The sequence below is a fragment of the Notamacropus eugenii genome, chromosome 1, assembly GCF_028372415.1.
Source record: "Notamacropus eugenii isolate mMacEug1 chromosome 1, mMacEug1.pri_v2, whole genome shotgun sequence".
NCBI classification, from domain to species: Eukaryota; Metazoa; Chordata; class Mammalia; order Diprotodontia; family Macropodidae; genus Notamacropus; species Notamacropus eugenii.
The window spans coordinates 364,737,835-364,765,748 of record NC_092872.1 but is presented as its reverse complement, the minus strand read 5'-3'; the positions used below and the strand labels follow the sequence as shown (position 1 = coordinate 364,765,748).

The following is a 27,914-nucleotide window of genomic DNA, read 5'->3' as shown; positions in this document are numbered from 1 at the left end:
TTCAAACAATGCAGTACAATACAATGAGATATGATATGATACAATACAATACAAGTTTTTGTCACAATTATATTGTCAGGTGCTATTTAGAGGGCTCACAACTGACTAATTTTGAGAAGGGAGATTTACATGTCACTGAGGTAATAGAGAAAATTTAAATCTAAACCATGCAAAACAATAAATCATTATCATCAATGTTAACTAACATCAAGTCTTCTTGTATCCCAGTAACCCATTCTCAATGTCCATTTGATCAGTACCTTTTGAGTCCAGATGTCTCATGTATCTGATCCCTAGATATCTCTTCTTGGACAATAGATTTTATTCTCAGAACAGTTGTAAAAGTGGGTTCTGTCCTTTCTAGAGGTTCCTAGACAATTCTGAGAGAGTAATTTAGTACAATCACTTAAATTTGGTTCTCCAGTTTTGAAACTTCAGAAAATTTTTGTTCATATTCTATTTGTTATTTCTATCCTTATGTAAATCCTGTACCTGATATAAGAATCCTTTTTAAAAAAAATTTTGAGGATTCAATTATGAAACTATCAGACAGATATTATGGGAAAATAATTTCACTTTCTTTACCATTACCCATACAATTTATGTGTAAAAATCCAATTTTGAGATCTTATTACCAAAATGCACTCAAGCCTGAATTTCCATGATAGATAAATTTTGGAAGCCAGTCATGTACATCTGTAGATGTGTAGGAAACAGTCTAATCCTGTTGCTGCTAAAAAAGTTACTATTCCATTTAATTAGAAAACTATCACATTACAGCTTTGTCATTACTTTGTCTAATCATTTCCTTCTTGTAGATATTCATCCATTTCACTTAGATTGTCAGATTTATTGACATACAGTTGGGCAAATAGCTCCTAATTATTGTTTTAATTTCCTCTTCTTGGTGGTAAATTCACCCTTTCCTTTTTTGATACTGGTAATTTGGTCTTCTTTCTTTTTTGTAAAAATCAAATTAACCAAAGGTTTATCTATTTTATTGTTTTTAAAATAAAACCAGCTCTTAGCTTTATTTATTAGTTTAATAGTTTTCTTACTTTGAATTTTATTAATTTTCCCATGGATTTTCAGAATCTCTAATTTGATAATTAATTGGGAATTTTTATTTGTTATTTTTCTAGCTTTTCAAGTTGCATTTCCAATCTAATAGATCTCCTCTTTTTCTGTTTTATTCATGTAAGCATTTAGAGATATAAAATTTCCCTAAGAATTACTTTGGCTACATCTCATAAATTTTGGTATGTTGTCTCACTACTGTCATTCTCTTTGATGAAATTATTATTTAGCCTATCTTTCCATGACCCTTTATTACACATAATTTTTCTTACATCATGATCTGAAAAGGATGCATTCAATATTTCTGCCTTTCTGCATTTGATTCAGTGAGGTCTTTATGCTCTTATATATGGTCAGCTTTTGTGTGGGTGCCATATATATCACTGAGAAAAAGGTATATTCTTTTCTATCCCTATTTAATTTTCTCCAGAAGTCTATCATATATAACTTTTCTAAAATTCCATTCAATTTCTTCTTTCTTACTTATTTTGTGGTTAGATTTATCTAGTTCTGAAAGGGGGAGGTTAAGGCCTCCCACTAGTATAGTTCTGCTGTCTATTTCTTCCTGTAACTTACTTAACTCTTCTTTAAGAATCTGAATGTTTTACCACTTGGTACATATATGTTTAGTATTGCTATTACTTCATTGTTTATGGTATCTTTTAGCAAGATGTAGTTTCCTTCCTTATCTCTTTTAATTAGATCTATTTTTGCTTTTACTTTGTCAGAGATTGAGATTGCTACCCCTGCTTTTTTTTACTTTTTGTTGGGGCATGATAGATTCTGCTCCAGCCTCTCACCCTTACTCGGTATCTCTCTGCTTCAAATGTATTTCTTGTAAACAACATATTGTAGGATTCTGATTTTTAATCCCTCCCATTTTATGGGACAGTTCATCCCATTCACATTCACCGTTATGATTACTAACTGTATTTCACTCCATCCTATTTCCCCTGCTTATAATCTTCTCTCTCCTTTCACCCTGTCCCTCCTCACCAGAGTTTTGTTTCTGAACGCTGCCTCCCTCAGTCTGCCCTCTGTTCTATCAACCCCCCTTCCCCCCTTTCTTTTTCCTTTCCCTTACTTTGAACACTTCCATCCATTCATATTGTTGATGCTGAGTCATTTAAGTCATGTCCAACTCTCCATGACCACATTTGGGTTTTTCTTTTTTTTTTTCCTAAGATGCTGGCGTGGTTTCACATGTCTTTATCCAGCTCATTTTACAGATGAGGAACTGAGGCAAACAGTTATGACTTGCCTAGGTTCACACAGCTAATAAGTGTCTGAGGCCAGATTTGAACTCAGGTCTTCCTGACTCCAAGTCCTGAACTGTATCCACTGTACCAAATAGTTTTAATTCTCTATTATCTTGGATGTTAACTGACTCATTACCAGGGGGTGGAGGGAAGGGAGTCACTAGGTTTCACCTGGTGGTGGATCACTCAATGACTGTGCACCCAGAGTCCCTCTCCTCTTTTCTGCCTAGGTCACATACAGCAGAATGGCAGATGATTTACCCATTAGGCCCCAGCAGCCAGGGTGGAGCTGATACCAACTTGGATGTATTGATTCTTGTCAATCATGCCCTGATAATGCAGCTAGCATAACAGTCACCTTTGACATTGACACTGCCCAAGTCTCTACTTACTCACTGCAGAATAGCCAATCTACAGCTCAGGGAACTTACTGGGACCATACAATAAGCCCTAACACTAATCACAGCTTGCCCTAGGTGAGGTTAAAGGAGCAACTAGTTATGTGTTAATAAAAGAATTCTAGCTGAGATAGTGGGTCAGGTGATTGAGGAGACATTGTGGATCCTGCCCACTGGATTAGCCCAAAGGCTAATAGGAAAGAAAGTGACTAGAATTAGAAGGGAGGAGGTAGATTGGTGATGAGGAGAACCCTAGACTCTATTCTGCACTTTTCTTTGCTGTATTTCCTCAGGTAACACTGGACACTAGATGGGAACTAGTTGCTTTAATTATTCATTTTGCTCCTGTTCACCTGTTTGATTCTCTACTTGACTTTCAATCCTGGCCATTGCCCATATAATGAAGGCAACCAGGTCCAGGAGCATCATGGAAGTGGTCCTGCTTTTTGCAGGAACTCTCTTGGTTTTGTGTTTTCTCCCCAGATATAGCTTTGGGAAGCCAACAGCTCTCATCTCCTTCCTGCACCTGGCTTAGCAAAGAATAGTGGCAGCAGTTTACTTCAGCAACAGATAGATGTCACCCACCTCCACAAAACACCTGCTGGGCATATCAGAAATGCTTTCCAAACCCTGCCCTTCTGAAAGACAGGTACAGAAATAATCATGTGGGCTACAATGCACTCTGTACCAACTTTCTATTTCCCTTACTATCTGCCTTTTAGAGACCTCAGACAAGAGACTTTTAGCCTGCATAATGGAATTGTTGGAGGAGGGCGTTAATGATAAGCTGTTGAGAAGTAGTTTTTACTTGTTTATCCTCAGAACCCTATTTCGGCCTCTTGCTGGAATGGTACTGTTAGGGTTAACTTTTCTAATTTCCCTCTCTGATTTCCCTGCTCTATATTCCTCTCTCCTTATCAGGTGATTTAGAAAATACTTTCATTTCACTGGTTCTATAGATAAAAGGATTCTTTCCTACTGGTATTATGCTGGCTGGTTGTTTCATATAATAAAGTCAAACTGAGTGTCTCAGGTTTTTGGCTGGAGCAGGGATAGTCCCTGCCGTGCGATGCCCACCACAGACTTGGAGGCCACACATTGAGACCATTCCTGATAGCAGCTACTTTTATTCTTCCCTTCAAAGTAGTAATAAAGTTTGTGAATGCTATTTCTGTGTGAGATAATGCTTTCCATCTAGACTCCCCTGCACTACATATACTCATCACTTTAGACCATAATATGTATTGATTTTCCGTTTTAATAATGATAGGCAGTTCACTAGTGTTAGTTACGCAACTAATTTTCCCTTGGCTCCATCACTTTTCCTAGAAAGAGAATGCTTCGAGTGCTTTTATCCAAAATCATCACCAGGAAGGGCCTATCAAAGACAATCAAAGCACCAGGGTGAACCGAAGCTGACCGCCATTCCATCCTTAACTCTGTGACAGCTGCAGCTTCCGTGCCCTTTTCTCCAACATCTAACACAGCTTTGTGAACCACCTGTCAAGGAAAAGTAAATATTATGATGTCAGCTATTATTACAGCCTTCACCCCTCTTCACCTGCCTTCCCTCTTCTGTCTTCCCTCCCCCTGACCTCACAAAGAGCAATAGCCAAAGGGGAGATTCTTCAGTTTTACAAACAAACTAATATAAGGTGAGGGTATAACAAGAGCACTGGAATTTGAATCAGAGTAGCTGGGTTAAAAAATTATAGATTTAGAGCTAGAAGGGGGCATAGAGGCCATTTTACAGATGAATAAGCTGACAGAAAGGTTAAATGATTTGCCCAGGGTCACACTAGTTGGTAGCTAGTGAGTGTCTGAGGCTGGATTTGTACTCAGCTCTTCCTGCCTACCTGTTCTGTCTCCTATCTATACAATTCTGTTTTGGTTCATATCTCAGTTCTTCTCACCTGTGTGACCTGTGGTGAGAGACTTCCCTCTCTGGGCCTTAGTTATCTCATGTGTAAAATAGGGCAATGGGACTAGATAACCTCTAAGGTCCCTTCCAGCTCTGAATCCTAAGGAAAAATCATGAATATAGAACAAAGGATATGGCCAAGAAAGGATTTTTATAGAGCAGAGTTTAGAATAAGATAGCAATGTAGAGGACATCCATTCCAGCCCTTTTCATTTTATAGATGAGAAAACACATAAAATATTAGAATAAATGGAGAAAGAGAAGGCATTTTCTCCTTGTGGTATACTATAGACCACCTGGACAGAAAAAGAAATGTTTGAGGAGGGTAAGAAGCCTGGCACAGAGGCTTAATGCAGTAGAGGTGGGAGATCTAAATTGTCCAGACCAGCAGTGGGGAACCTGTGACCTCACGGCCACATGTGACCTTCTAGGTCCTTGGGTGCGGTCTTTTGACTGAGTGCAAGTTTTACCCGACAAATCCTTTTATTAAGAGGATTTGTTCTGTAAAGTTTGAATTCAAAAGGCTGCAATTTTGCTGTCCTGGTCGCCCTCTTCTGGATGGTCTCCAGCCTATCAGTCTTCCAAAATGCGTCCTCTAAAGCTAGACAAAGTGATCTAGCTGTGGTCTGTTGAGGCGTAAGAGCAATAGGACCATGTTCTCCCCCATTCTGGACACTAGCCTTCTCTTAGTTCAAACTCAGACTGAGTTAGTTTTTTAATCATTTTGCACACTCCTGATACTTCGGAAGTTTGCAGCCAATTTGTGCTGGGAAATGTTTAATAACTAGCTCTAAAACAAAACCAAAACAAAATGTACACTTTGAAGTTTAATCTAGATTATTAACATTTTCAATGAACATGAATGACATTAACAACCTTAACAATATTAACACTTTCTCCATAACTTTCTTAAGTCTAGAAATCAAGAAAACCATAAAACCAGATATGATTTGTAGTGTTGGTCAATTTTCAAGGTGTAAATACTCCCACTGAAAATCTAACTTTGGCTCTTCTTGGGCTAGTTCAAGCTGGTGCCAGCATATCCTTGCCTACAGTCCAATGAAATATCTATGGTTTTTTTTTTTCCACAGGAACTGTTGTCTATACACATCTGTCCTGTATTATGCTAATAGAATTGATTTTTAAACTCATTTGGAAGACTATTATGCCTATTAAAAAGAATCTATTACAAATGATCAACTCACATTTGAAATCTTCAGTTTGTAATGCTCTGAGATACCAGAAAAATCCGCCCGGTTAGTGAAAGCATCTTGGATTCCCATTCCTGGGAGGATAGTGTCCAGGTTGTATGAGGCAGAAATGAAAAACTTTGGAATATACAAATTCACTAGCCTATTAAAGAGAGGGAAAAAAAGATCAGCCTTCCAATCTCACAGAATCTGCTATCCTTACCAAAACTCCTGATGCTGGGGGTCTCACTGGCAAAAACGAGACATACTTTTGGGAAAAACGGTTGTGTGTAACTGCTACTACTTAGCAGAGAGATAGCACAGTCTATTTGGGGAGATTCTCATCTGATTTACAGCCTCCAAAGATTGGAACATGAAATGACAGATGGGGGAGTATTGGAGAAGGAAAGTGTGCTTTAAGCAATTAGTAGTCTCTCTAATCTCTCTACCATTACATAGAAAAGGAGGGTGGACAAGACAGGTGGACATGCCAAATGAAGGATACTTTGTTTTCTGCCTTTTATGATAGACTAAATATGCACAATGACACACAATTTTGGACATGACCAATGTGGGAATTTGTTTTACTTGACTGTATATTTGTTTTTAAACAAACAAGATTGCTAATTTAATTTAAATTAAATTAAAACTATTTATTTATATTGAAATATTTGCAATTTATTATATTATATTTATAGACATAAATAAATTTAATTTAAAATTTATAAATTAAATTTATGAAAAATAAATGAAATAAAAAATTTAGAAACAAACCATCATAAATTTAATGTTACAAAATTCTTGCTCTTGATGGGGTATCTAGACTTCTTTTCAACAAAATCCTAATTGTTCCAGTGAGGTCTTGATGTACATTATTACAGAGAGAGTAATTCTTGTCATACTTCTTCCCAACCTTTCTTTCTTTAAATATTTTTATTGATATAGTGTGTCACAGAATAGTTTCCAGTTTACAAAACTTTTTTACAGCCATTATTTCCTTTGATCCATATAATATTCCTAAGAGTCTGGAAGGGAAGAGATGATTGTCTCTATTTGATAAAGGGACTCAATTCTTCACTTTGTCTGTTGAATTCCTACCTATCCTTGTGTGTTTGTCCTTTGTTGCTGAAGAAGACCATGCCATCAGAGAAATGATGACATGACTTGCATTTGACTTTATTTTGAGTGAGGGCTGTGCCTGTCATCAGTCTCACTTCTCCTCCAGAGCCATCTGAATCCAGTGACCAGATATTCATTAGGATGACTGGAAATGACCCAGGATGAGGCAATTAGGGTTAAGTGACTTGCCCAAGATCACACAGCTAGTGAATGTCAAGTGCCTGAGGTGAGATTTGAACTCAGGTCCTCCTTACTCCTGCACTGGTGCCCTATCTACTGAACCACCTAGCTGCCCCAACCTATCCTTGAAGGTCTAGTTTAAGTATTACTTCCTCCACAAAAAGTCTTCCATATTCCCCTCAGTAAGAAATGCTTTTTCCTGACTCAGACCTCCTTTATTGATATCTTAAACATTTTTTTGTTTTGTAGTTCTTTCATATATTATATTCTTCTATTTGAGCATAAGTTTCTTGAGAAAAATTATTTAAAAATATTTATTAAGCATGATGTGCTAAACACTGTGCTAAGTGCCACAGCTACAACTATAAAAATGGTGTGTTTCTTGTCCTCAATGAGTTTATATTCTAATAGGAGACTATACCTTTAAGGAGTGGAGACCAGAAAGGGGTGTTTGAAGACAGATTGCATTTTATTCACTCTTTGATTCTCTCCCAGTGTCTAGCACACAGTATATCCTTAATATATACTTGCTGTGGTGTCATAGTTTTTCAGTATGTAAGTCATGCAGAACTGCAAACATTGAGTAAGAGTGTCTACTTGAGTCAAGACTCTATGCTTGACTGGAGAGATAAAGATTAAAGTAATTTCATACTCCTTGACTTCAAAGAAATGACAATCTGTCAGGGAGAGGAGAAACATCCTTGGATAACTATAATAAAAGTTAGAATGAAAAAAACACACACAGAACAGGTCAAATAGAAATAGTAGAGATGGGTTTCAGCTCAAGTCCTTGGATTCTAAATCTAGCCAGAACAGAAAATGATACTTCCTTTAAGATCATGTGTAGTAAAATTTTCTACCCCCTCAATCCCTGGACCAAAGGAACATAGATATAGAGTTGAAAGGAATGCTAGATGACATTGAGTCCAATTTTCAATCATTTTATAAGTGAAGAAGCAGTCTCAGAGAGATTCTGTGACTTTCCCAGGATCAAACTGTCAAAGGCAAGATCAGAGTCCAGACTCCCTGAATCCACTAGGGTACACTGACTCAGACATGAAAGCTGGGGCTCATCTATGTAGCTAACTCAGGTAGTGAGATTCGAGACTGGGCTGACCAGAATAGAAAGCATGAGCCCTCATGTACTCAGCTATCACATCCCAGATTGTCCCTTCCAGTACTGGCACTTATGTCCTAATGAGAACTGCTCCATCTTTAGGCGGTTACCCTTTCTGGAGCAAGTGGTTCCATCTCCTCAGAGTTGTTGACATTAGAGTGTCCTCCAGTGTCTTCATCTGGCCTTGGTCAGGAAGGACAAAAATGGCCAGTGCATTTCTACTGTAGTCCATCTGAAGTACAGTGCAGTTTAGTATCCTATCCACAAAGTAAAAGTGTTCTTCAATCTGGTGCATGAAGGAAACCTTCAAGACATCTGACTGGCTCATGTAAAAGTCGCCGTTTTCTCTGGTTTCCAGAGGATCAAAAGGTTTCTCCCATTTGGCTTAAGGGACAAAGAAAAGAGATCAGTGCATTTCCTGGGGAAGGAGATTTATAGGTCAACAACTAGCCCAATCAAGGCAGATCAGAGACAACCAAGGACTTTAGGTAGCAGTATCATCACTTCTCATTTCTACAAGGGCTTTTTAAGATTTTCAAAGAACTTTATTTACAAGAGCTCCATGAGGAAGGTGGAACATGTTTCCCAGTGAGAAAATTAGAGATCAAAAAAGTGAAGAGAGACCCACAGCTAGTAAATGACAGAAGCCAGCTTCATTGAACCATAGGATGTTGAAATTAGAAAGGAATTTAATGGTCATTTCAGAGTTCTTGATGTATTGGTCCTGGAGGGGGAGTTGGAACACTCCTTCTTCCTCACCACTGCTCTCCTTTGCCACCATTATTCTGCAATTTCTCCTTCTTTGAAGTTCACTCCATTCATATTTATTACCCAGTCAAAATACTAGTTTGGGCAGCCAAGTGGCACAGTGGATAGAATTCTGGATCTGGAGTCAGGAAGACTTATTTTCCTGAGTTCAATTCTGACCTCAGACACTTACTAGCTGTATGATCCCAGGCAAGTCACTTAACTCTGTTTACCTCAGTTTCCTGTCCTGTAAAATGAGTGGGAGAAGGAAATGGAAAAGCACTCCAGCACCTTTGCCAAGAAAACCCCAAGTGGGGTCATGAAGAGTTGGACATGACTGAAAAATGACTAAACAACAAAAGGTCATTTTGCATCTTTTCTCATGGAGCTCAATATCTTTTTCTCCATCCCTCCTTCCTCTTATTCTATATCTCTACTTCCTATTTATAGAAGCCAAACTCCTGAAAAAAATCTGCATCTGTTGCCACCACTTCTGGTCTGACCTTTTGAAATCTGATTTCTGACCTCATCACTCAAAGTAAACCACTCTCTACCAAGTCACCAATAATCTCTTAACTGCTACATGGAAGAGTTTTCTTCATTGTTGACCCTCCTTGGTCCCTTGTTTTGTTTCACAGTATTCCTCCTGCTGTATGCTAACCTTTTTTGCAAGGTCTTCCTCTATAACATGTCCTATAACTAGGGTGTGCGCTAGGTTATGTCCTGGGCTATTTTCTCTCTGTACTCTTTCACTTGGTGACCTTATCATCTGCCATGAATTGACTGGTCTCCTTTATGCAGATGATTCCCAAAGCTGTATACAATCAATGGGCAAGCATTTATTAAGGACCATGCACTGTTCTAGGCAATGATGCTACAAATACTAAAAAGAAAACTATCCTTCTCATAAGGATCTTCTATTCAGGGAAGATAAAATGCAAGTAATTATGTAGAAAATATATACATTTATATATTATGCTACCTTTTATATCTATGTATCTATCGATCACAAATTAATACAAGAAAGCCAGAGAAGAAGTTCTTATCTAAAGCTTCAGTCTTTCTCCTATGGGGAAAATTGAATGTTCAGAGTTGCACAGTAGGTACATGTCAGAGCAGGTGCTTGAACAGAGCTTTTGCCAATTCTAATGGTGGTTGTCTAATGACTCTCTATTATTGCACCCTGGTCTTCTAGCAACCAGTCACCCTCACAACACTAAAGTGGTTGATGTTGTTACAGCACTTTACATTTTGAAAACTACTTTCTTCACAACTCTGATGAAGTCCAAGTATTTATCATCTGTATTTTATAGATCATTGGACCATAGATTTAGGTGAGGAAGGATCATTAGAGGCAATCTAGTTCAATCTCATTTTACAGATAAAGAAACTAATGTCCAGAGAGATAGTGACTTCTTAATTTTATAGTTAGTGTGTTTTTGTTTAGTTGTTTCAGTCACATTTGACTCTTCATGAACCCATTTGGGGTTTTCTTGGCAAGGATACTGCACAGGTTTGCCATTTCCCTCTCCAGATCATTTGACAAATGAGAAAACTGAGGCAAACAGGGTTAAATGACTTGCCCAAGGTCACACATCTAGTAAGCGTCTGAGGTTGGATTTGAACTCAGGAAGATGAATCTTTCTGACTCCAGGCCTGAACCACCCAGCTAGTGTGTGTTGAAGTTCAATAGTTTTAGTTCATCTTCTCTTTGGTGTCAAGACCAGGAAACTCTTTCTACTATACTATGATGTCTCTTATGAAAAAAAATATCAGGAAATTAAACTTGAAATCCACAATTATCTATGTAAAAGTACTTACCTTTAAAGAAAATAAAGTTCACTAGGATCATGTAAGTATCTGGTGCAAGATCTTTGATCAAGTCTACAATTTTCCCTTTGGTCTTCTTCTTCACATAATTATTGATCTTCTGTTCAGCTGCTGAAATATTTGAGAAGTCAGTAGAGAAGGCCTCTGACTCATATAGTTTCTGGACATCAGTTGTGAACTGGGTGAGAATTTTCACCTGCTTTTGGATGAAGAGGGCATTTCCTGCCTTCAATTCAATTTCCTTGTTAGGGAGATTTAGTGTGTGGATAAGGTGATGAAAACCTTGGTGGATTTCCTCCTTTTGCATCTCTGTGAGGTTGAAGCCCAGGCACTCTAGGATCTGAGTCTGTGTATCTGATCGAGCCCCAAGGGACATCATAGCAAAGGCTGAGGACACGCTCACTGGGGAGAAGAAAACATTCTTCCCAGTGTTCTCTGAGGCCAACTTCCTATACAAGTTGAATGCAAAGTCAGCATTATTGGTGGACATCTTATGGATGGTTGAGTTCCCTGGAGGAGAATTGTTGACATCATTACCTTTACCTTCATCCTGAGTACCAGGAAAACAATGAATAGTAGCATGAAGTCCAACAGCTATGAAAACTATGTAGAAGGAAGATAGCATTTTGGTAGAAAATATATCTGCAGGGGATGAAAAAATAGGAGAAAGATTATCTGGTTGTCAGAAGTAAACCAGTGATTCAACATTCGATTTAATGCAATCCAATAAATCCTTATTAAGTGACTATTTTGTCCAAAGTCCTGTGCCCTGCACCAGAGAAACGAAGAGGAGAAAAAACACTATAGTTATTACTCTGTAAGGAATTGCCAATATACTGGAAGGATAAGACTTTATTATCTGGCACTGTGGCTTCCTCTTAACAGATTCATAGTGAATCATAAGAATTCAGAAGATAAACAGGAGAATTGGGGCTACTCCTAAAATGCCACTAGGGAGGACGATCTATTACATAGTCTGATTTGTTACATGACCCTCCCTCTTCCCCTAAAAAAAAATAAAAAAGAAAGAAAGGCAGAAAGAAAGAAAAGAAGAAAGAAAGCTGCCCCCTGTTGTTAATCCCTTACCTTGGGCTAAGCACTAACCTCCCTAAATATACACACCGAAGTCCCTGTCACTGGTATGAATGACAGAGTCACTGATTCAGAGTATTTGATAGTATTCTTGAGTTATAAGGAAACTTACAGGTTATCTAGTTAGGCTCCTCCCCTTTATTTTCTTGAGGAGGAAACTGAGACTCACAGAGGGAAAGTGACTTGCTAAAAATTACACAATCAGCTTATGGAAGAGCCAGTCCTAGAATATGAGTCTAGAGATTCCCAGTATCACTATAATTTTCTTATTTCCAGGAAAGATGGAGCAAGGAGGAAATGTTGGGCATATGAAGGGAAGGAGAGCAGATTTTGAAAGGGAAAGAAAGTCTATGGATGAAAGAAAGCAGGACGGAGGCTTTGAAGGTAAATCCTCCTATTTCAGCTCCTCTTGGATTCAGTAAGCTGTATCTAATGCCAGACTGAACAAGCCTTGTTATGATATATATTCCTTGTCAGCTATTAAGCCAAGAGGAGCCACCAAAGAATTGTTTTTCCCTGACCTCCTTTGGTTCCTCAGCACTGACCTCTCACCCTAATTCAGTGGTTTCCAAACATGATATAGTGACATTTTGCCCCTACTCTTTTTTTTTTCAGAAAAAAATTATTGTGATACTTTACAATTTAAGATCATCTATACAATTAGTTTTCTTAAATTGTGTTTTGTTAAAATAAAATAATTGTAATTTTTAACAGAAACTATACAAACATATAAGAAGCCCTAACTCATTTGTCAGTAATCTGGATTTATTGACTCTTCCATCCATAGACACAAGTCAAAATTAAAACAGCTTTTAGCCAAATGCATTGGCTAAAATGATAGAAGGGGAAAGTAACAAATGTTGAGGGGATGTGGAAAAATTGAGACACTAATTCATCATTGGTGGAATTATGAATTGATCCAACCATTTTGGAGAGCAATCTGGAATTATGCCCAAGGAGTTATTAAACTACCCTTTAGGGGTTACTTGGTCTATTTCCAAAGATGATCAGAGAAAAAGGAAAATATTTATAGCTGCTCTCTTTGTGGTGGCAAAGAACTGGAATTGCAGGGATGCCCATCAACTGGGGAATGGCTGAACAAGTTGTGGCATATGATTGTGTTGGAACACTATAGTGCTATAAGAAATGATGAGCTCAATTATCTTTGAAAAACATGGAAATACTTGTATGAAATAATGAAGAATGAAATGAGCAGAATCAAGAGAATATTTTATACAGTAAGAGCAATATTGTTTTAAGAACAATTTTGAGCAAATAAGTTATTTTGACTATTATAAATACCCAAATTAACTAAGAAAGATATATGAAGAAAAATGGTGTCTGCATCCAGAGAAAGAACTGATATGTATAGAGTAATTTTACATACATATATGTATATATGTGTATATATGTATGCACACACATACACACACACATACATATATATATATCACATACCTATTTGTGTCTAATGGTAGCCATCTCTAGAGTGTGTGGGTGTAGGGGGTGGGAAAAGGAAAGACAAAAAGGAAAAAATGTAATTTACATGATAATTTTGCTGTGTATTTCAAGAGAATAACAAATTGTGCATCCCAGATTTGCTATTTCATGTGCAATCATCTTTTTAAAAACTTACTATGTTATGGAAATGCTTGCTTTATTCCGTACAGTAAATTTTTTATACTTATAAAAAATCTTTACTGGATTTGTTTGTTGAATTGAAATAAAGCATTAAATAAAACATTAAAACAAAACATTTAATTGAAATAAAACATTTTCCTCAAAAAAAAATCTTTCTGTGCCTTCTTAAATGGTCTTCATTTAGTTGCTGTGACCCCAAATATTCCTTACCTGGTGACCAGCCCTCTAGTGATTAGTGCTTCCACAGACACACATTCTGTTGCTGGGCCTCTCTTAGAAACTTTTCCAACATCATTGTACCTGCCAGAGTTCATGTTTCTTTTGGCAGAGAGCTCTGATTTATCCTCAGAATAAAATGGAGTGTCTGAGGAAGACGTTAGTGTAGGAACATTGAAGTATAGATTATTAGAATATTGGAATTGTTAAAAGCCTTAGAGTCACAGAGCTGTATAGAATGTCAGAGCTGGAAGGGATCTTAGAATACAGAAGGCAAAAGCAGTAAAGGACCTCAAGAGGTGATCTATTGTACTACTCACATTTTACAGGTGAGGAAGCTGAGACATAGAGATTTGCCCAGTATCACAGAACTAAGTAGTAGATGAGTGAGGACTAGAATCTAGTTTGATTTATTTTCAATTCATTACTTTTTTCATGTAATTGGGATCTATAAGAATGTATTTTCTATCTAACTACATTTTCCATGATGCCTAATGAGAATTCCTAGGACTGTATATCATGACTGAAACATTTCCCTGGGCAAAAAAGGACTTTACCATCACTAGAAAGAGAAAAAAATTCAGATACTTGAAGTGACGCTATCCAGGAATATGCAGACTTCACATATTCCTGAAAGAATGTCAGGACAGTATTCTTAGTTCTTGTGAATGGAGAGCCTAACAAGAGCTGTCTGATGTCATAAGGGATAATATACTGAGAAATGATGCCTATAGTGTAGGACATATTCAGCAGACTCCAGAGACTGAAGAAGAAGGAAACCTAGGAACTCAATGCCTCATGGATTCAGCAAGCTGTATCTAGTGCCAGACTGAGCAAGCCTTGCTATGGTCTTTCTTTCAGCTACTAAGCTAAGAGAAGCCATCAAAGAATAACTCTCCCCTCACCCACTCTGGTTTCCCAGAAGTACTGACCTCTCACTAATTCAATATATCAAACATACTGTAGCAACACTTCATTGCTACTTTTTTTGCAAAAATTTATTATCCTCTCTTACAATTTAAGGTCATCTTCACAAATAGTTTTCTTAGCTTGTGTCTTACTAAAATAAAATAAAACCACTATAATTTTCAACAGAAACTATTTAAACATAATAAATTAAGAAACATTTAAGTATTAGCAAAATCTTTAATAATCTTCACATTTGAAACTTGTGAAACTAGTAACCATAATGATATTATTAATGTGATAGGTAGACTTGAGTTTGCACAGATGTTTTTTAAAATATGATGTGAGTGATGATATTACTATTTGATTCTTTTACAACCATTAAGATTGATGTTTTGTCCCTATAACTACTACAACAGAAAACCCGGATTCACACAAAAAAGTGTTTCTAATCTTAGCAAGATTTAAATTGCTTTATTTAATAACAAATACAGAATTCTATTTATAGTAGTTAGTAAACATTTATTAAGTACCTACTGTGTGCCAGGCACTGCGCTAAGTGCTGGGGATGCAAAGGAAGGCAAAAGACTATTCATACCATCAAGGAGCTCATAATCTAATGGGGAAGAAAATAAGTAAACATATACATACAAACAAGCTATATTACAAGATAAATAAGAAATAATTTAAAAAGAGAAAGCTTTAGAAACAAGAAGGCATCTAGGTGGTACAGTGGCTAGAGTGCCAGGCTTGGAGTCTGGAAGACTCATCTTCCTGTGTTCATATCTGACCTCAGATACCTACTAGCAGTGTGATCTTGGGCAAGTCACTTAGCACTGTTTGGCTTAATTTCTTCATCTGTAAAATGAGCTAGAGAAGAATATGGCAGACCATTCCATATCTTTGCCAAGAAAATCTCAGAAAGGGTCACAAAGAGTAAGAAGGATGTGAGAGTGATGAAGGTGATGCATGACGCAGAGTGCTCGGCCAATCATAGACTTATCCTCCAAGTTAAACATTCTCATTCAATAAATTGGAGTGGCTCCAAGGGAAGACTTAATGTCAGCAGATTAGAGCACTTTCCCCGGCATGAACAGTTTGTTGCTAACTTGGAGGTTAAATTGAGTGAACACAGAGTTGGCAACAGGGGAGCAGAAAAAGAGTGGGCAACTTTCAAGAGATTTGGTGTACAATATTGCATTTACTCATCTAGGTCAGAACACTGCAAACATCTGGACTGATTTGATGAAATGGTGGAAAAATTCAGAGGTTACTAAATAAAACAAACAAACAAACAAACAAAAACTCCACAAGGTTTACCAGCAGGATAGTTTGTCCATCTCTAAGAAGGCAACATTTCACTCCATCAAAAGTAAAGTATAAGCACAGCTTGGAGAGATGCAGAATTCTTGGCTCAGTAAGAAGGGAGATGAAATTCAGTTTTATGTTGATAGTAACAATCCAAAGAGCTGTTATAATGCCCTGAAGGCTATTTATGGGCCAAAGACCTAAGGTGCATCTCAACTACTCTGCACTGATGGAGGCACATTGATTAATGATAACGACATGATCCTGGACTGTGTTTTCAACAGATAATCATCAACCAATAATGTTGAAGCTATTGATCATATACCTCAGGTTGAAGTCAATCCATCTCTAGATGAATTTCCAACTAAAGAAGAGATTTTGAATGCTATTAGATTCCTCTCATGTTGCAAAGTGACTGGTGCTAATTCTATTCCAGCTGAGATTGCAAGGCAGGGTGTCCCCTGCTCCTATAAAGGCTGACTGAAATCTTCCAGGTTATATGGCAAAAGGAGTTTATCCCTCAGGAGTTCAATATGTCTTCCACTGTCCATCTCTATAAAGGAAAGAGAAATAAGCTGTCCTATGACAATCACAGGGGCATCTCTCCTGGTTATTGCTGGCAACATCCTTTGCCAAAATCCTTCATTTGGAAGATGGTCATTCATATGAGAGGCAGTATAACTTCAGAAAGGGCTGAGGAACAGCTGATATGGCTTTTGTTGCCTGATAGCTCCAGGAGAAATGTCAGAAGCAGACAGAGGGCTGAATGTAACATTCCCTGATCTGCCCAAGGCCTTTGATACTGTCAGTCATGAGGTCTTGTGGAAGATAATGGCAAAATTATGTTGCCCAGAGAAGTTCATCAGTATTGTACAGCAGTTCCATGATAGCATGCTTGCCTGGGTTCTGGATAATTGACAATGCATTCATACTTTCCCAGTCACCATGAAGTGAAGCAGAGCTGAGTGCTTGCTCCCATGCTTTTTAGCATGATGTTTTCAGCGATGTTATTGGATACCTTCAATAAGGATGAAAATGACACTAAGGACAGCTACTATGTTGATGGTAAGCTATTTAACTTGGTAAGGTTGCTAACCAAGACTGAAATAGGGAGGGAGGGAGGGAGGGAAGGAGGGAGGGAGGGAGAGAGACAGAGAGAGAGAGAGAGAGAGAGAGGGAGAGAGAGAGAGAGAGAGAGAGAGAGAGACAGACAGACAGACAGAGACAGAGACAGAGACAGAGAGACAGAGACAGAGAGACAGAGACAGAGAGACAGAGACAGAGACAGAGACAGAGAGAGAGAGAGAGAGAGAGAGAGAGAGAGAGAGAGAGAGAGAGAGAGAGAGATTGGCAACTTTTTTCACAGATGATTGTGGAACTTTTGAGGCTGAGATGCAACAGAGTATAGATTGATTCTCTGCTGCTTGTGCTAATTTTGGCCTGACAATTAACACCAAGAAAACAGAGGTTCTGTACCAACCAGGGCTGTACCATCTATACATGGAAACTTTGGTTATGGTAAATGGAGGAATTATGAATGCTGTGGATAAGTTCACTTACCTTGGCAGTATAGTTTCCAGGGATGCACACATAGATAATGAGACTGATGCACACTTTGCCAGAGCTGGCTCAGTATTTGGGAGGCTCCAAAGGAAAGCAGGAAAGGAAAGGTATTAGGCTACCTACTAAACTACAGAGCTGTTGTGCTAATCTCATTGTTGCATTCCTATGAAGCCTGTACAGTATACCAGCACCATGCAGAAAATGAAGTTGCTTCAGGTGAAAGGCAGGGATTACTGTTGAAAGCTTGAGAAGAAAGTATATTTAAATCAGCTATTCTGAGAGTGGGATAGAAAATCACTCATAGGGGAGTAAAATTATTTCTTTTTTATAGTGAAAATTCAATTGAGATTAAATAACATAAATACTAAAGTTATGTATTTTATTTGATACTGAAATGGATATAGTCAGCATGGTTGTAAGACTTCTAGCTCTGTTCAGTAGTATATGAGTAGGAAAGCAGGAGGCAGATGGTGGAGGTAATTCAGCATTGGTGTTTGACTAAAGGTGTGCAGAGGTAGAACAAGATAAAAAGGGAATTAAGAATAGAGGAGAATGTAGAATTCTACAGACTCTCTGAGCGTATGAAATTGGGAAGGAAGGAGAGTATAATCAAAGCAGGGACATGGCCTGGCAAATATTGGGGGTTAGAGAGATTATAGGTCATTGTGAGGACAAAGGATGGGTTTGCAAAGAATAAAACATAGGAAAAGAATGAATAATAGGAGATTAGCACTGGATGTAGGAACTTCAGAATTCTTTGTGACTAGACCACTTGTGAATGATGCCATTCATAATCAATGCTGTAACCATTGTGTATAGCTGAGGTGGAGTAGAGGAGTAGTACATGGGAGTTGAGCACATTGAGGAACTGGAAAGAGTGCATTTGAGGGGACAGCAGTATATATTTTGCAGTACATTAGTCTGGCAACAGGAGTTGAGGTGGAGAGGGATACTTGTAGACAAGGTACTGAAGTCACTGGGAAAGCAGAGATGAGATCCTGGGGGACAGGAAGGAGGTTATTGGATAACAACTACCAGGATCTGGTAACCTTAAGACTTAGGAAATGGAGACAACAGATATAAATCACCATTTCTAGTAGTTTGGCTTTGATAAGCAGACAAGCTACAGAATGATACTTGAGGGAATGGCACAGTGAAGTGAAATTTTAGGTTTTTGTTTTACTAATGATGGGCACAATTTGTCACATTTGTAGGTTGCAGAAAGGGGCCAGTGGGTATGGAAAGGTTGAGACTGAGGGGAAAGGGTGGGAGGAATGATCAAGGGGGAAATTCTGGAGAAAACAAAAGGACATGGTATCAAAAGCATAAAAAGGAAGAAAAAAATACAAAGGAAGGTGGCCTAGCTATACCAGGTCTAAAGCTATATTATAGAACAGCAATCATCAAAACTATTTGGTACTGGCTAAGAAGTAGAGTGGTGGATCAGTGGAATAGGTTAGGTACACAAGAAACAGTAGTCAATGATGATAATAATCTACTGCTTGATAAAACTTCAAATTCCAGCTTCTGGGATAAGAACTCACTATTTGACAAAAACTGCTGGGAAAAATGGATAACAGAAACTAGGCATCAACCAACATCTTACATGGTATACCAAGAAAATATCAAAATGAGTACATGCTTTAAATATAAAGGGTGATAGCATAAATAAATTAGGAGAGCAAGGAATGGTTTACCTGCCAGATCTATGACAAATGGAAGAGTTCATGACCAAACAAGAGATAGAGAACATTATGAAATGCAAAATGAATAATTTTGATTACATTAAATTGAAACAGTTTTGTACAAACAAAGCCAATGCAACCAAGATTAGAAGGAAAGCAGAAAGCTGGGAAACAATTTTTACAGCCAGTGTTTCTGACAAAGGCCTCATTTCTAAAATATATAGAGAACTGAGTCAAATTTGTGAGAATACAAGTAATTCCCCAATTGATAAATGGTCAAAGGATATGAACAAGCAGTTTTCAAATGAAGAAATTAAAGCTACATGAATATAAAATAAGAATATGAAATAGAATATGAAAAAAATTTAAATCACTATTGATTAGTGAAATCAAAATCAAAACAACTCTACAACTATCATACTGGCTAATACGACAAAAATGGAAAATGAGAAATTCTAAAGAAGATGTAGGAAAATTGGAACACTAATATATCATTGGTGGAGTTGTGAATTGATTCAATGATTCTGGAGAGCAATTTGGAACTATGAATAAAGGCATATAAGACTGTGCATATGCTTTGTTCCAGCAATAACACTACTGGATTTGTATCCCAAAGAGATCATAAAAAATGGAAAAGGACTCCCATGTACAAAAATATTTATAGCAACTATTTTTGTAATGGTAAAGAATTAGAAGTTGAGGGGATGCCCATCAATTGGAAAATGGCTTAACAAGTTGTGGTATATTAATGTAATGGAACTGTAATTATGATCATGCAGATTTCAGAAAAACCTGGAAAGACTTACATGAATTGATGTTGAGTGAAGTGAACAGAACCAGGAGAACATTGTATATAGTAACAACTACGGCATGAGATGATACAATGATCTAAGACAGTTCCAAAAGACTCATGATGGAAAATGCCATCCACATTAAGAGAAAGAACTATGGAATCTGAATGTAGATTAAAGCACACTATTTTCTCTCTTTTTTTCCTCATGGTTTTCCCCTTTTGTTCTGATTCTTCTTTCACAATATGACTAATGTGAAAAAATATTTAATATGATTGTGCTTGTATAACCTGTATCACATTGCTTGCTGTCTTGGGGAGGGGGAAGAGGAGGAATGCAAGGAGAAAAAAATTTAGAACTCAAAATCTTATAAAAATGAATGTTGAAAACTACCTTTACATGTAATTGGAAAAAAATAAGATACTATTAAGTGGAGAAAAGGAAGAAGAAAAAGAAGAAAAGAGAAAAAAATGTTTTGATGAACCATTAAACAATAAACAGAAGAATATAGAAGAAAGCTCATAATAGGGCACAGATGAGTAAGACAGTATTGGAACTATCATGTTAAAAGAGAAATATAAAGAAGAAGGAAGCTGTTCATAATGGAGATCCACAGTGTCACATGCAATCTTCTTTTTCTGTTCTTTGTATAAAGGAATGTTCATATTTGTTGATATCTGCCAAATTCATAATAAAAAAGAAATCTTAAAGAGATGAAACAAAAAAGCACAAGAAGATCTGACCTTGGCAAAATAAAGTCACCAGTTGGGAGGGACGATGTGAGAAGGTCAGATTTTGAGTTGCAGAGTAGAGCAAAAGAAGAGGCACATGACCAATGAACTCCTTTTTTTTTTCTCAGTGAAGTAGGAATTGAGAGATAAGGGATGAGGGGTTTGGAATGGCCATTTCAAAGAATTCAATCAGAGAAAAATGTAAAGTATGCTGTACAGTAGTGAGGGCTCAGTTGACTATGGAAAGCATAAAATTTTCATATATTTCTAACAAAACTCAGAAGGAAGAAATAGGAAGAGAAATTCCAGTTAAGTAATAACAAAATGCATCACATGTCTAGGAGTTAACTTGCCAAGACACTTGAAAGACTAATTTAACTACAATTACTTAACAATTTTTGCAGAAATAAAAGATCCAAATAATTAGAGAAATATTCTGTGTTCATGGATGAACTGCACTAAAAGAGTAAAAACAAATGATGATATAACCCAAATCTCTTTACAGATTTAATGCTTTACCAATAAAATAACTGAAAGGAAAATTAAGGAAGTAGGCAAAATAATAACAAAATTCATTTGAAGAAATAAAAGTCAAAGGATACAAAGCAAAAAAAAGTAGGATGGAGTGGGGTGTGGTGCTACAAGATTTCAAACTATCTTACAAAGCAATAATTGTAAAAAAAAAAGATCTGGTGTTGGAAGAAAAAATGTCAAAGGAAGAGTGAGATAAAAAGAGAAGAAATATAAATAGTAGTATAGTATTTGGAAAGCCAATTAATACAAATGACTAGGAAATGGATTGTTGATAGAAATTGAGAAAACTGGAGAGCATTCTAACAAAAAAATGGATTCACTTTTAGCACCTTATATCTTACACCTCAAAAAACTTAAAATGAATAAACAATCTAAATCTAAAAAATGTATTTCTTTCATATTATAAGTTGTATAAAAATTCAGAACTAGAAGAGTTTGCTAAAAACCAACAAACCCAAAACAAAAACCTAGAATAGACAGTTTTGATCATATCAAACTCAAAAAGTTTTTGTACAAATAAAATTAATGCAGCTAGAATCAGAAGAAGGAGAAGAGGGAAGGCTTAGTATTTACAGAACACTACATGCCAGGCACTGTGCTAAGTGCTTTAAAAATATTTAATTCGATTCTCACAATAACTCTGCAAAGTGGGTGCTATTATTTTTATTTCCATTTTTACAATTGAAGAAACTGAGTCAAATAGAAGTTAAGTGATGTGACCAGGTTCATGTAACTATTAGATGTCTAAGATTTGGAGTCAGGTCTTCTTCACTTCAGGTCTAGCACCCTATTCGGTAATGCCATCTTGATTTCTCATAAAAGGCAGATGAAAGAAGGATGAGGACTAGGGAAAAATACTTTGTATGAAATAATTCTGATAAAAGGTAGGCACCTCAAGTTTGTAGGGAAATGATACACACATGAGATTAAGAAACTCTCCAATAATGATAATAATAATAGCTAACATATGTATAAGTGTAGTAAACAAATGATTAAAGAATATGAACAAATCATTTTCAAAGGAAGAAATGAACTATCCATAACCACTTGAAAATTGTTCAAAATCACCAATAATCTGAGAAATGCATTAAAACAAACCAGAAGCATCACCCCCACATCCATCTTCTTGACAAAGATAGCAAAAGTTGGCAAAATCAACTGCTGAGAAATTATGGGAAGAAAGAGATGCTAATTCACTGCTGGTGGCACTGTGAATTGGTTCAGCTGTTTGAAAACAATTTGGAATTACTCAAGAAAAATTGCTCAATTGTTTGAGCCAGAGATTCCACTGTTGGAACTATGTTCTAAGGAGGTTAACTGCAACAAAGTCAGATGTGCAAAAATATTCATAGATGGATTATTAATGATAAAAATTTGGAATAAAAATATTAATCCATCAATGTGGGATAACTCAACAAATTATGGTGTATATTGGTGCATGACAAATGATAAATATGAAGAATTCAGAGAAATATGGATAAACTTGGATAAACTAATACAGAGTGGAGGAAGAAGAGTCAAAGAAACAAATGGCACAGTAACTACAACAATATAAGTACGATAAAAATAGAAAGGCAACAAAACTCAGTCAATATGACAGAATTATTATCTTGTTTTCATGTCAAAGTTAAAGGACACATCTCCTTTCTCTAAGCAATCAATATTTTGCTTTTTTATGTGACATTTTATTAGGGATGTTTGTTACGGTCTTTGTTGAGAAGTGTATCTTGTGTCAAAACAAAATGTGTCAATAAAGCATCATTTTTAAAGCATGCTATATTAAGAATCAAATGGCTTATTATTTAGCTTTATGCAAATAACTTCCTCTCTGTATGCCTGAGTTACCTCATATGCAAAATGAGATGGATGAACCAAAGTGGAATCCTTGAACTTTTTGGGGGGAGGGGCAACATTTTTGTAACTATATTTCAATACAATTGATTTCTTCTGTAGTCTAATTTTTTGATCTATGCCTTAAAAGTATTATTCTGAAAAGTATTTCAGAAGTTCGTCCAGTTTGTTAAAGTGATTACGTAAAAAGGTTAAGGACTTTGGACTAGAGTATTTCAAAGTTATTTTTTAGCTCTGATATCCAATAGTCTATTTTTTACTACTACTACTACTACTACTACTACTACTACTACTACTACCACCATCACTACTATTACTACTACCACTTCTACTAGTGTGATAGGCAGTATTTTATTTTCATTTTGGCCACTAAATAGATTATATCCTTGGTCCTCAATTTTTTTATCTGGAAAATGAGAGGGGTGGACTAGGAGATCTCTAGGTTTCTTTCCAGTTCTACTATATGTCACATCAATCTCAGGTCCATGGGGCATGTTCTTTAAATTGTAGGTTATGAAAGTGAATACTGATCTCACTAAGAGAGTTGTCAAGAACTCACCAAGCCCTTTCTCTTCTAATTATAGGTAGATCTTGAATCCTTTTCAATTCTTGACTTACCCTTGAAACTACAGGTCAAGAGACTTGAGTTTCAATCTCAGCTCTGACACAGGTTGTATGATCATTGGAAAATTATTTTTTTCTGAGACTCAGTTTCCTCATCTGTAATAAGTGATAATAATACAGTACTTAAAAGATCTATCTTACATGGCTGTTGTTAGAAAAACGGTAGAAACCTTAAGACACAATGTAAATGTGAATTGTTATTGTTAGCATTACATTATTGACAAAATTCCTTCCAAATATAAATTCTGTGATCCTATGATTTTTGAAAAAAAGCACCTACCTCCCTTGGCTTTCTTCAGCACCCCACCAAGTATAGTGACCCAACTGCTGTTGCATACTGTTAATGTGTTTGGATTTGCACCTTCTTTATCTGTTGGTTCTACCTCTCAGGGTGCAGGTCTGTCTTTAACTGCTTTAGTCAGACTAGGATTCTCAGAGGTCAAGCATCAGATCTTGCTTCCTCCACACAATACCATGCATAACAACTACATGTATGTAGGGTTAGATGAAGGGATTTCCTGTCAATCAGACATCTGTTTTTTATCTCCTGCTTAATGGGAACTTTAAATTTTCCCAAAGGAAACTTTCACTCTACAAACCAGACAAGTAGCGTCTAATCCCAAATCCCACTTCTGCCATAAAGCTTTCTGGGATAAAACCAATGCATGGTGATCTTTTCCCTTTGAGGCAATAGGGCTTATTATTCCCCAAATTCTCTTCAGCTCAACACTTGAACATATGTTGTACTGAACTGCTTAACAATTTTTATCTGTCTTGTCTACATACAAAAATTATAAACTATGGCATTTGTAGAATTTTACCTCATAGTGACTACCTTGTCTCCCTACCTACAGCCAGGGGTTATCCACTGATTGAGTGATTATTCAGTATTTCATTCAATATTAATTGAATGAATCATCTTCATAAATGTATCATCACCTCTTATTCATTGAAAATCTCCAGTGAAGGAAATTGTACAATCTATATTGAGAGTATTTATTCTTCAAAGTCTCCCTAGCCCTTGCATTACAAAATGCCTAGGTGTTGGAGTTGAGAGAGTGTCAGTCCTGGAGTCAGGAAGATTCGTCTTCCTTGGTTCAAATCTGGCCAGATACTTACTACCTGTCTTATCCTGGGCAAGTCACTTAACTGTATTTGCCTCAGTTTCCTCATGTATAAAATGACCTGGAAAAGGAAATAGCAAACCATTCCAGTATCTCTGCCAAGAAAAGTCCAAATGGGGTCATGAAGAATTAGACATGACTGAAAAATGACTAAGTACCAATAACTTGATTATCTCTCGCTACAGCATTGGATCACTTCTTATCCAGAGTAAGAAGATGGCTGTTTCATTGACAAAAATCTATGCCCAGGCTTCTATCTTATCCCTACCATTGACTCTGGGCAAGTGAATTCCCTTTCTGCATTTCAGCTGACGTATAAAATACTTTTTAGTTGTCACACTCTGTAGTCTAATAATCTGAGTTGAAAGGTCCATTTACAGGCTTTATTACTCTGAGAACAGGGACTCTTGTTTTTCTATCCTCAGAACATTGCTTTGCACATATTAGGTACTTAATAAGTATTTGACTAAATCTATATCATAAAATTGTATGTTTTAAGGCCCTTCCAGCTTGAACATTTGATGTTTTAGGATTCCCCTTCTAGAGCTGACATTCTGTGTTCTAAATTCCTTTCCTGTTCTAACAGTTTTTGGTCTCCATTCTATCATTTTATAAGGTTATAAGGCTCCTTCCAGTGTTAACATTCTATGCTCCAAGTTTCTTTATGGCTCTGACATTTTTTCTTAGAACCTCTGGTTCTATGTGGAGTGGAAATGGAGGCATTCAAAAGCACATTTGTATTTCTTTTTGTTTTTCAAAGTTGACCTCTTTGCACAGTTACAAGACACATTTAAACACTAGGCACCCACTGACGATCATCCATCAATCGGGCAGCTGTGTTTTCTTTGGCAACATCTGTTGCCAACAATAATGTAAAAGAAAGTCTTATATGTCCCTGGAGGCAAGCGTCACCCTCATAGCATTCTTCTTCCTTGTTCTTTCCTTTCTGAAATTTGAGCTTCTTCCTTTACTAAAGTAGCTCCTTAGTACCACCAGGGCAATGTTCAGAAATTCCATCCTAGAGTAAAACAGAAATGGCAAACCACTACAGTATCTCTGCCAAGACTGGCAGAGGTCAGATTGGTCACTGAAGAAACTCAGTGTCCTTCCAGGAACAAGACTTTGTTGGACTGGTAGGGCTGAAATGCTATGAAATCCCATATTAAAAGGACTGGAGTCAAATTCTTTGGAATCCTAAGGACTACTACATTTCTAAAGAGGGATGGGTACTTACAGCACTTCCCCAAGAAGCTTCCTCAAATCTCCAGGAGAATGCCTTCTTTCCTCACTTAGGCCAGGAGATATATTGTGAAACAAAACTTCTGGTTATATATTAACATGAGCAGCACAGGCCTCTATTTTAAGGGATGGTTAAAAGATACCAAAGTAAAGAGGACTGAAATGATAAGTCATGGAACTTTGGATAGTTCTCTTGGCTGCAGCCTCTTCTATTCACTGTTAATGACAATAATGATAATAGCATATTTATATAACATTTTTGTATTTGCAAAGCTCTTTATAATTATTGTCTCATCCGATCCTCACTACAACCCTGGGAGGCAGCCATCTGTCCCCTCCTGAGCCTTCTCCTCTCCAGGTGCTATTGTTATCCCCATTTTATGGATAAGAAAACTGAAAATGAGAGGCTAAGTGACTTGCCCATGACCATTCAGCTCATACATGTCCAAGGCAGGATTTTAACTCAAGTCTTCCAGGCCCCAGTCCACCACTCTATCAGCCACATATAGCATATTGGAGCTAGAAGAAACTTTAAAATCATTTAATGACAGAGATCAAATGGAATTTAGGGATCATTTGAGCTAAGCTGATCATTTGACAGATGAAAAAACTAAGGCCCAAGCTCACATAGGTAGTTAGTGGTAGAATCTGCTGGAACTCAGCTCTCTGAATTCCCAAGGCAGTGCTCTTTTCATTCCTCAACACTTGTATTTGCATCACTTAAAATGAAGCTCATGTCCCACATGAAATGGAAAGCCAAAGATTCATGTTGAACTTAGGATAACCAAAAAGGCCCCTTTCCTTATTTTTTTATTATAGAATGATATTATTTTGGGGCTGTGAAGGATCTGGACAGCCATCTAATCCAATCTGTACCCCCAAAAACAATTATTTTATTGTTATTTTTGGTGGACTTTAAGTTATTACCAAATGGTCATCCAGGCTTTTCTCAAAGACTTCAAAGAATGTGGATATGAGAGAAGATAATCTATTTCCAGATATGCCACTAACTACTTGTATATCTTTGGGGATATCACTTTCTTTCTCTGGGTCTCAGTTTTCTCATCTGAAGTTTTTGCTATATATGACTCCTTTCTCCCTCTTCCCCTTCCTCTTTTTTCTCCTACCTCCCTCTCTCCCTCCCTCCCTCCTTCTCTTCTCCCTTCCTTCCTTCCTTCCTTCTTTCCTTCCTTCCTTCCTTCCTTCCTTCCTTCCTTCCTTCCTTCCTTCCTTCCTTCCTTCCTTCCTTCCTTCCTCCCTCCCTTCCTTTCTTTTGTCTTCCTTTCTTCCTATTTCTCTTTCTTTCCCAGTCCATTCACAAATCCAGTCCTACTACTAAGTGACATAGGAGCTTTATCTACTTTTTTCTGATCTGGGCCTGTTTGTCTCTCCTTAAGTAGCCTACTGGCCACTTGTTCCTGGAGGTTTACCGTATTGGTGCTGTAGTTAGTGTGGAAATCTGATCATCCTAGCCTATTGCATGTAACTCTACAGCTCAACTGAGATATCAACCTTAGCTTGCCTAGCAGCAGAAATTATAGGTGTAAGCCACCACACCTGACTTGAAGGATAATACTTCAATAAACAATCATGGAGGTGGGTTAAGAAAGAAGATTAGATGAATAAAAATAAGGAATAACTGAAGGATCAAAGACAAAGAGGTTGGAAAGTATGTTTGTGGAACTCTGAATATCACATAGAATGTGAGAACAAGAGCTAGGTGATATTGGCTAAAAAAGACTGAGTCCAATTGTAGAGAGCCTTGAATGCC

The 27,914-nt window shown here is 37.0% G+C and overlaps 1 protein-coding gene and 1 long non-coding RNA gene across 3 annotated transcripts in view; one reads left to right on the top strand and one right to left on the bottom strand.

Moving 5' to 3' along the window:
- Positions 1–26,242, bottom strand: LOC140518310 (thyroxine-binding globulin-like). 2 transcript variants are annotated; one of them, XM_072630330.1, is made up of 5 exons: positions 26,139–26,242; positions 10,830–11,480; positions 8,372–8,645; positions 5,861–6,008; positions 1–4,234 (listed from the first exon to the last, which is right to left on the bottom strand). In XM_072630330.1, the coding sequence occupies exons 2-5, from the start codon at positions 11,461–11,463 to the stop codon at positions 4,031–4,033; spliced, it is 1,260 nt and encodes a 419-aa protein (XP_072486431.1). In that variant the 5' UTR covers positions 11,464–11,480; positions 26,139–26,242; the 3' UTR covers positions 1–4,030. The 2 variants fall into 2 exon arrangements, with proteins under 2 accessions (XP_072486431.1, XP_072486432.1); XM_072630331.1 differs by lacking the exon at positions 26,139–26,242 and adding an exon at positions 13,782–13,918.
- The window catches only part of LOC140518312 (uncharacterized), a 68,273-nt gene continuing 54,308 nt past the window's right edge, over positions 13,950–27,914 (top strand). Inside the window, exon 1 of the long non-coding RNA XR_011971898.1 lies at positions 13,950–14,116. This is a non-coding gene — a long non-coding RNA (uncharacterized lncRNA). The remainder of the gene's footprint in view (positions 14,117–27,914) is intronic.

Excerpts from the sequence above, each read along its gene's own strand:
- LOC140518310 (XM_072630330.1), bottom strand. The coding sequence starts at position 11,463 with ATGCTATCTTCCTTCTACATAGTTTTCATAGCTGTTGGACTTCATGCT. Across the intron at positions 8,646-10,829 it reads GAACTTTATTTTCTTTAAAG|CCAAATGGGAGAAACCTTTT; the intron begins GTAAGTACTTTT and ends TTGTCCCTTAAG. Across the intron at positions 6,009-8,371 it reads AACCACTTGCTCCAGAAAGG|GCTAGTGAATTTGTATATTC; the intron begins GTAACCGCCTAA and ends TCTCTTTAATAG.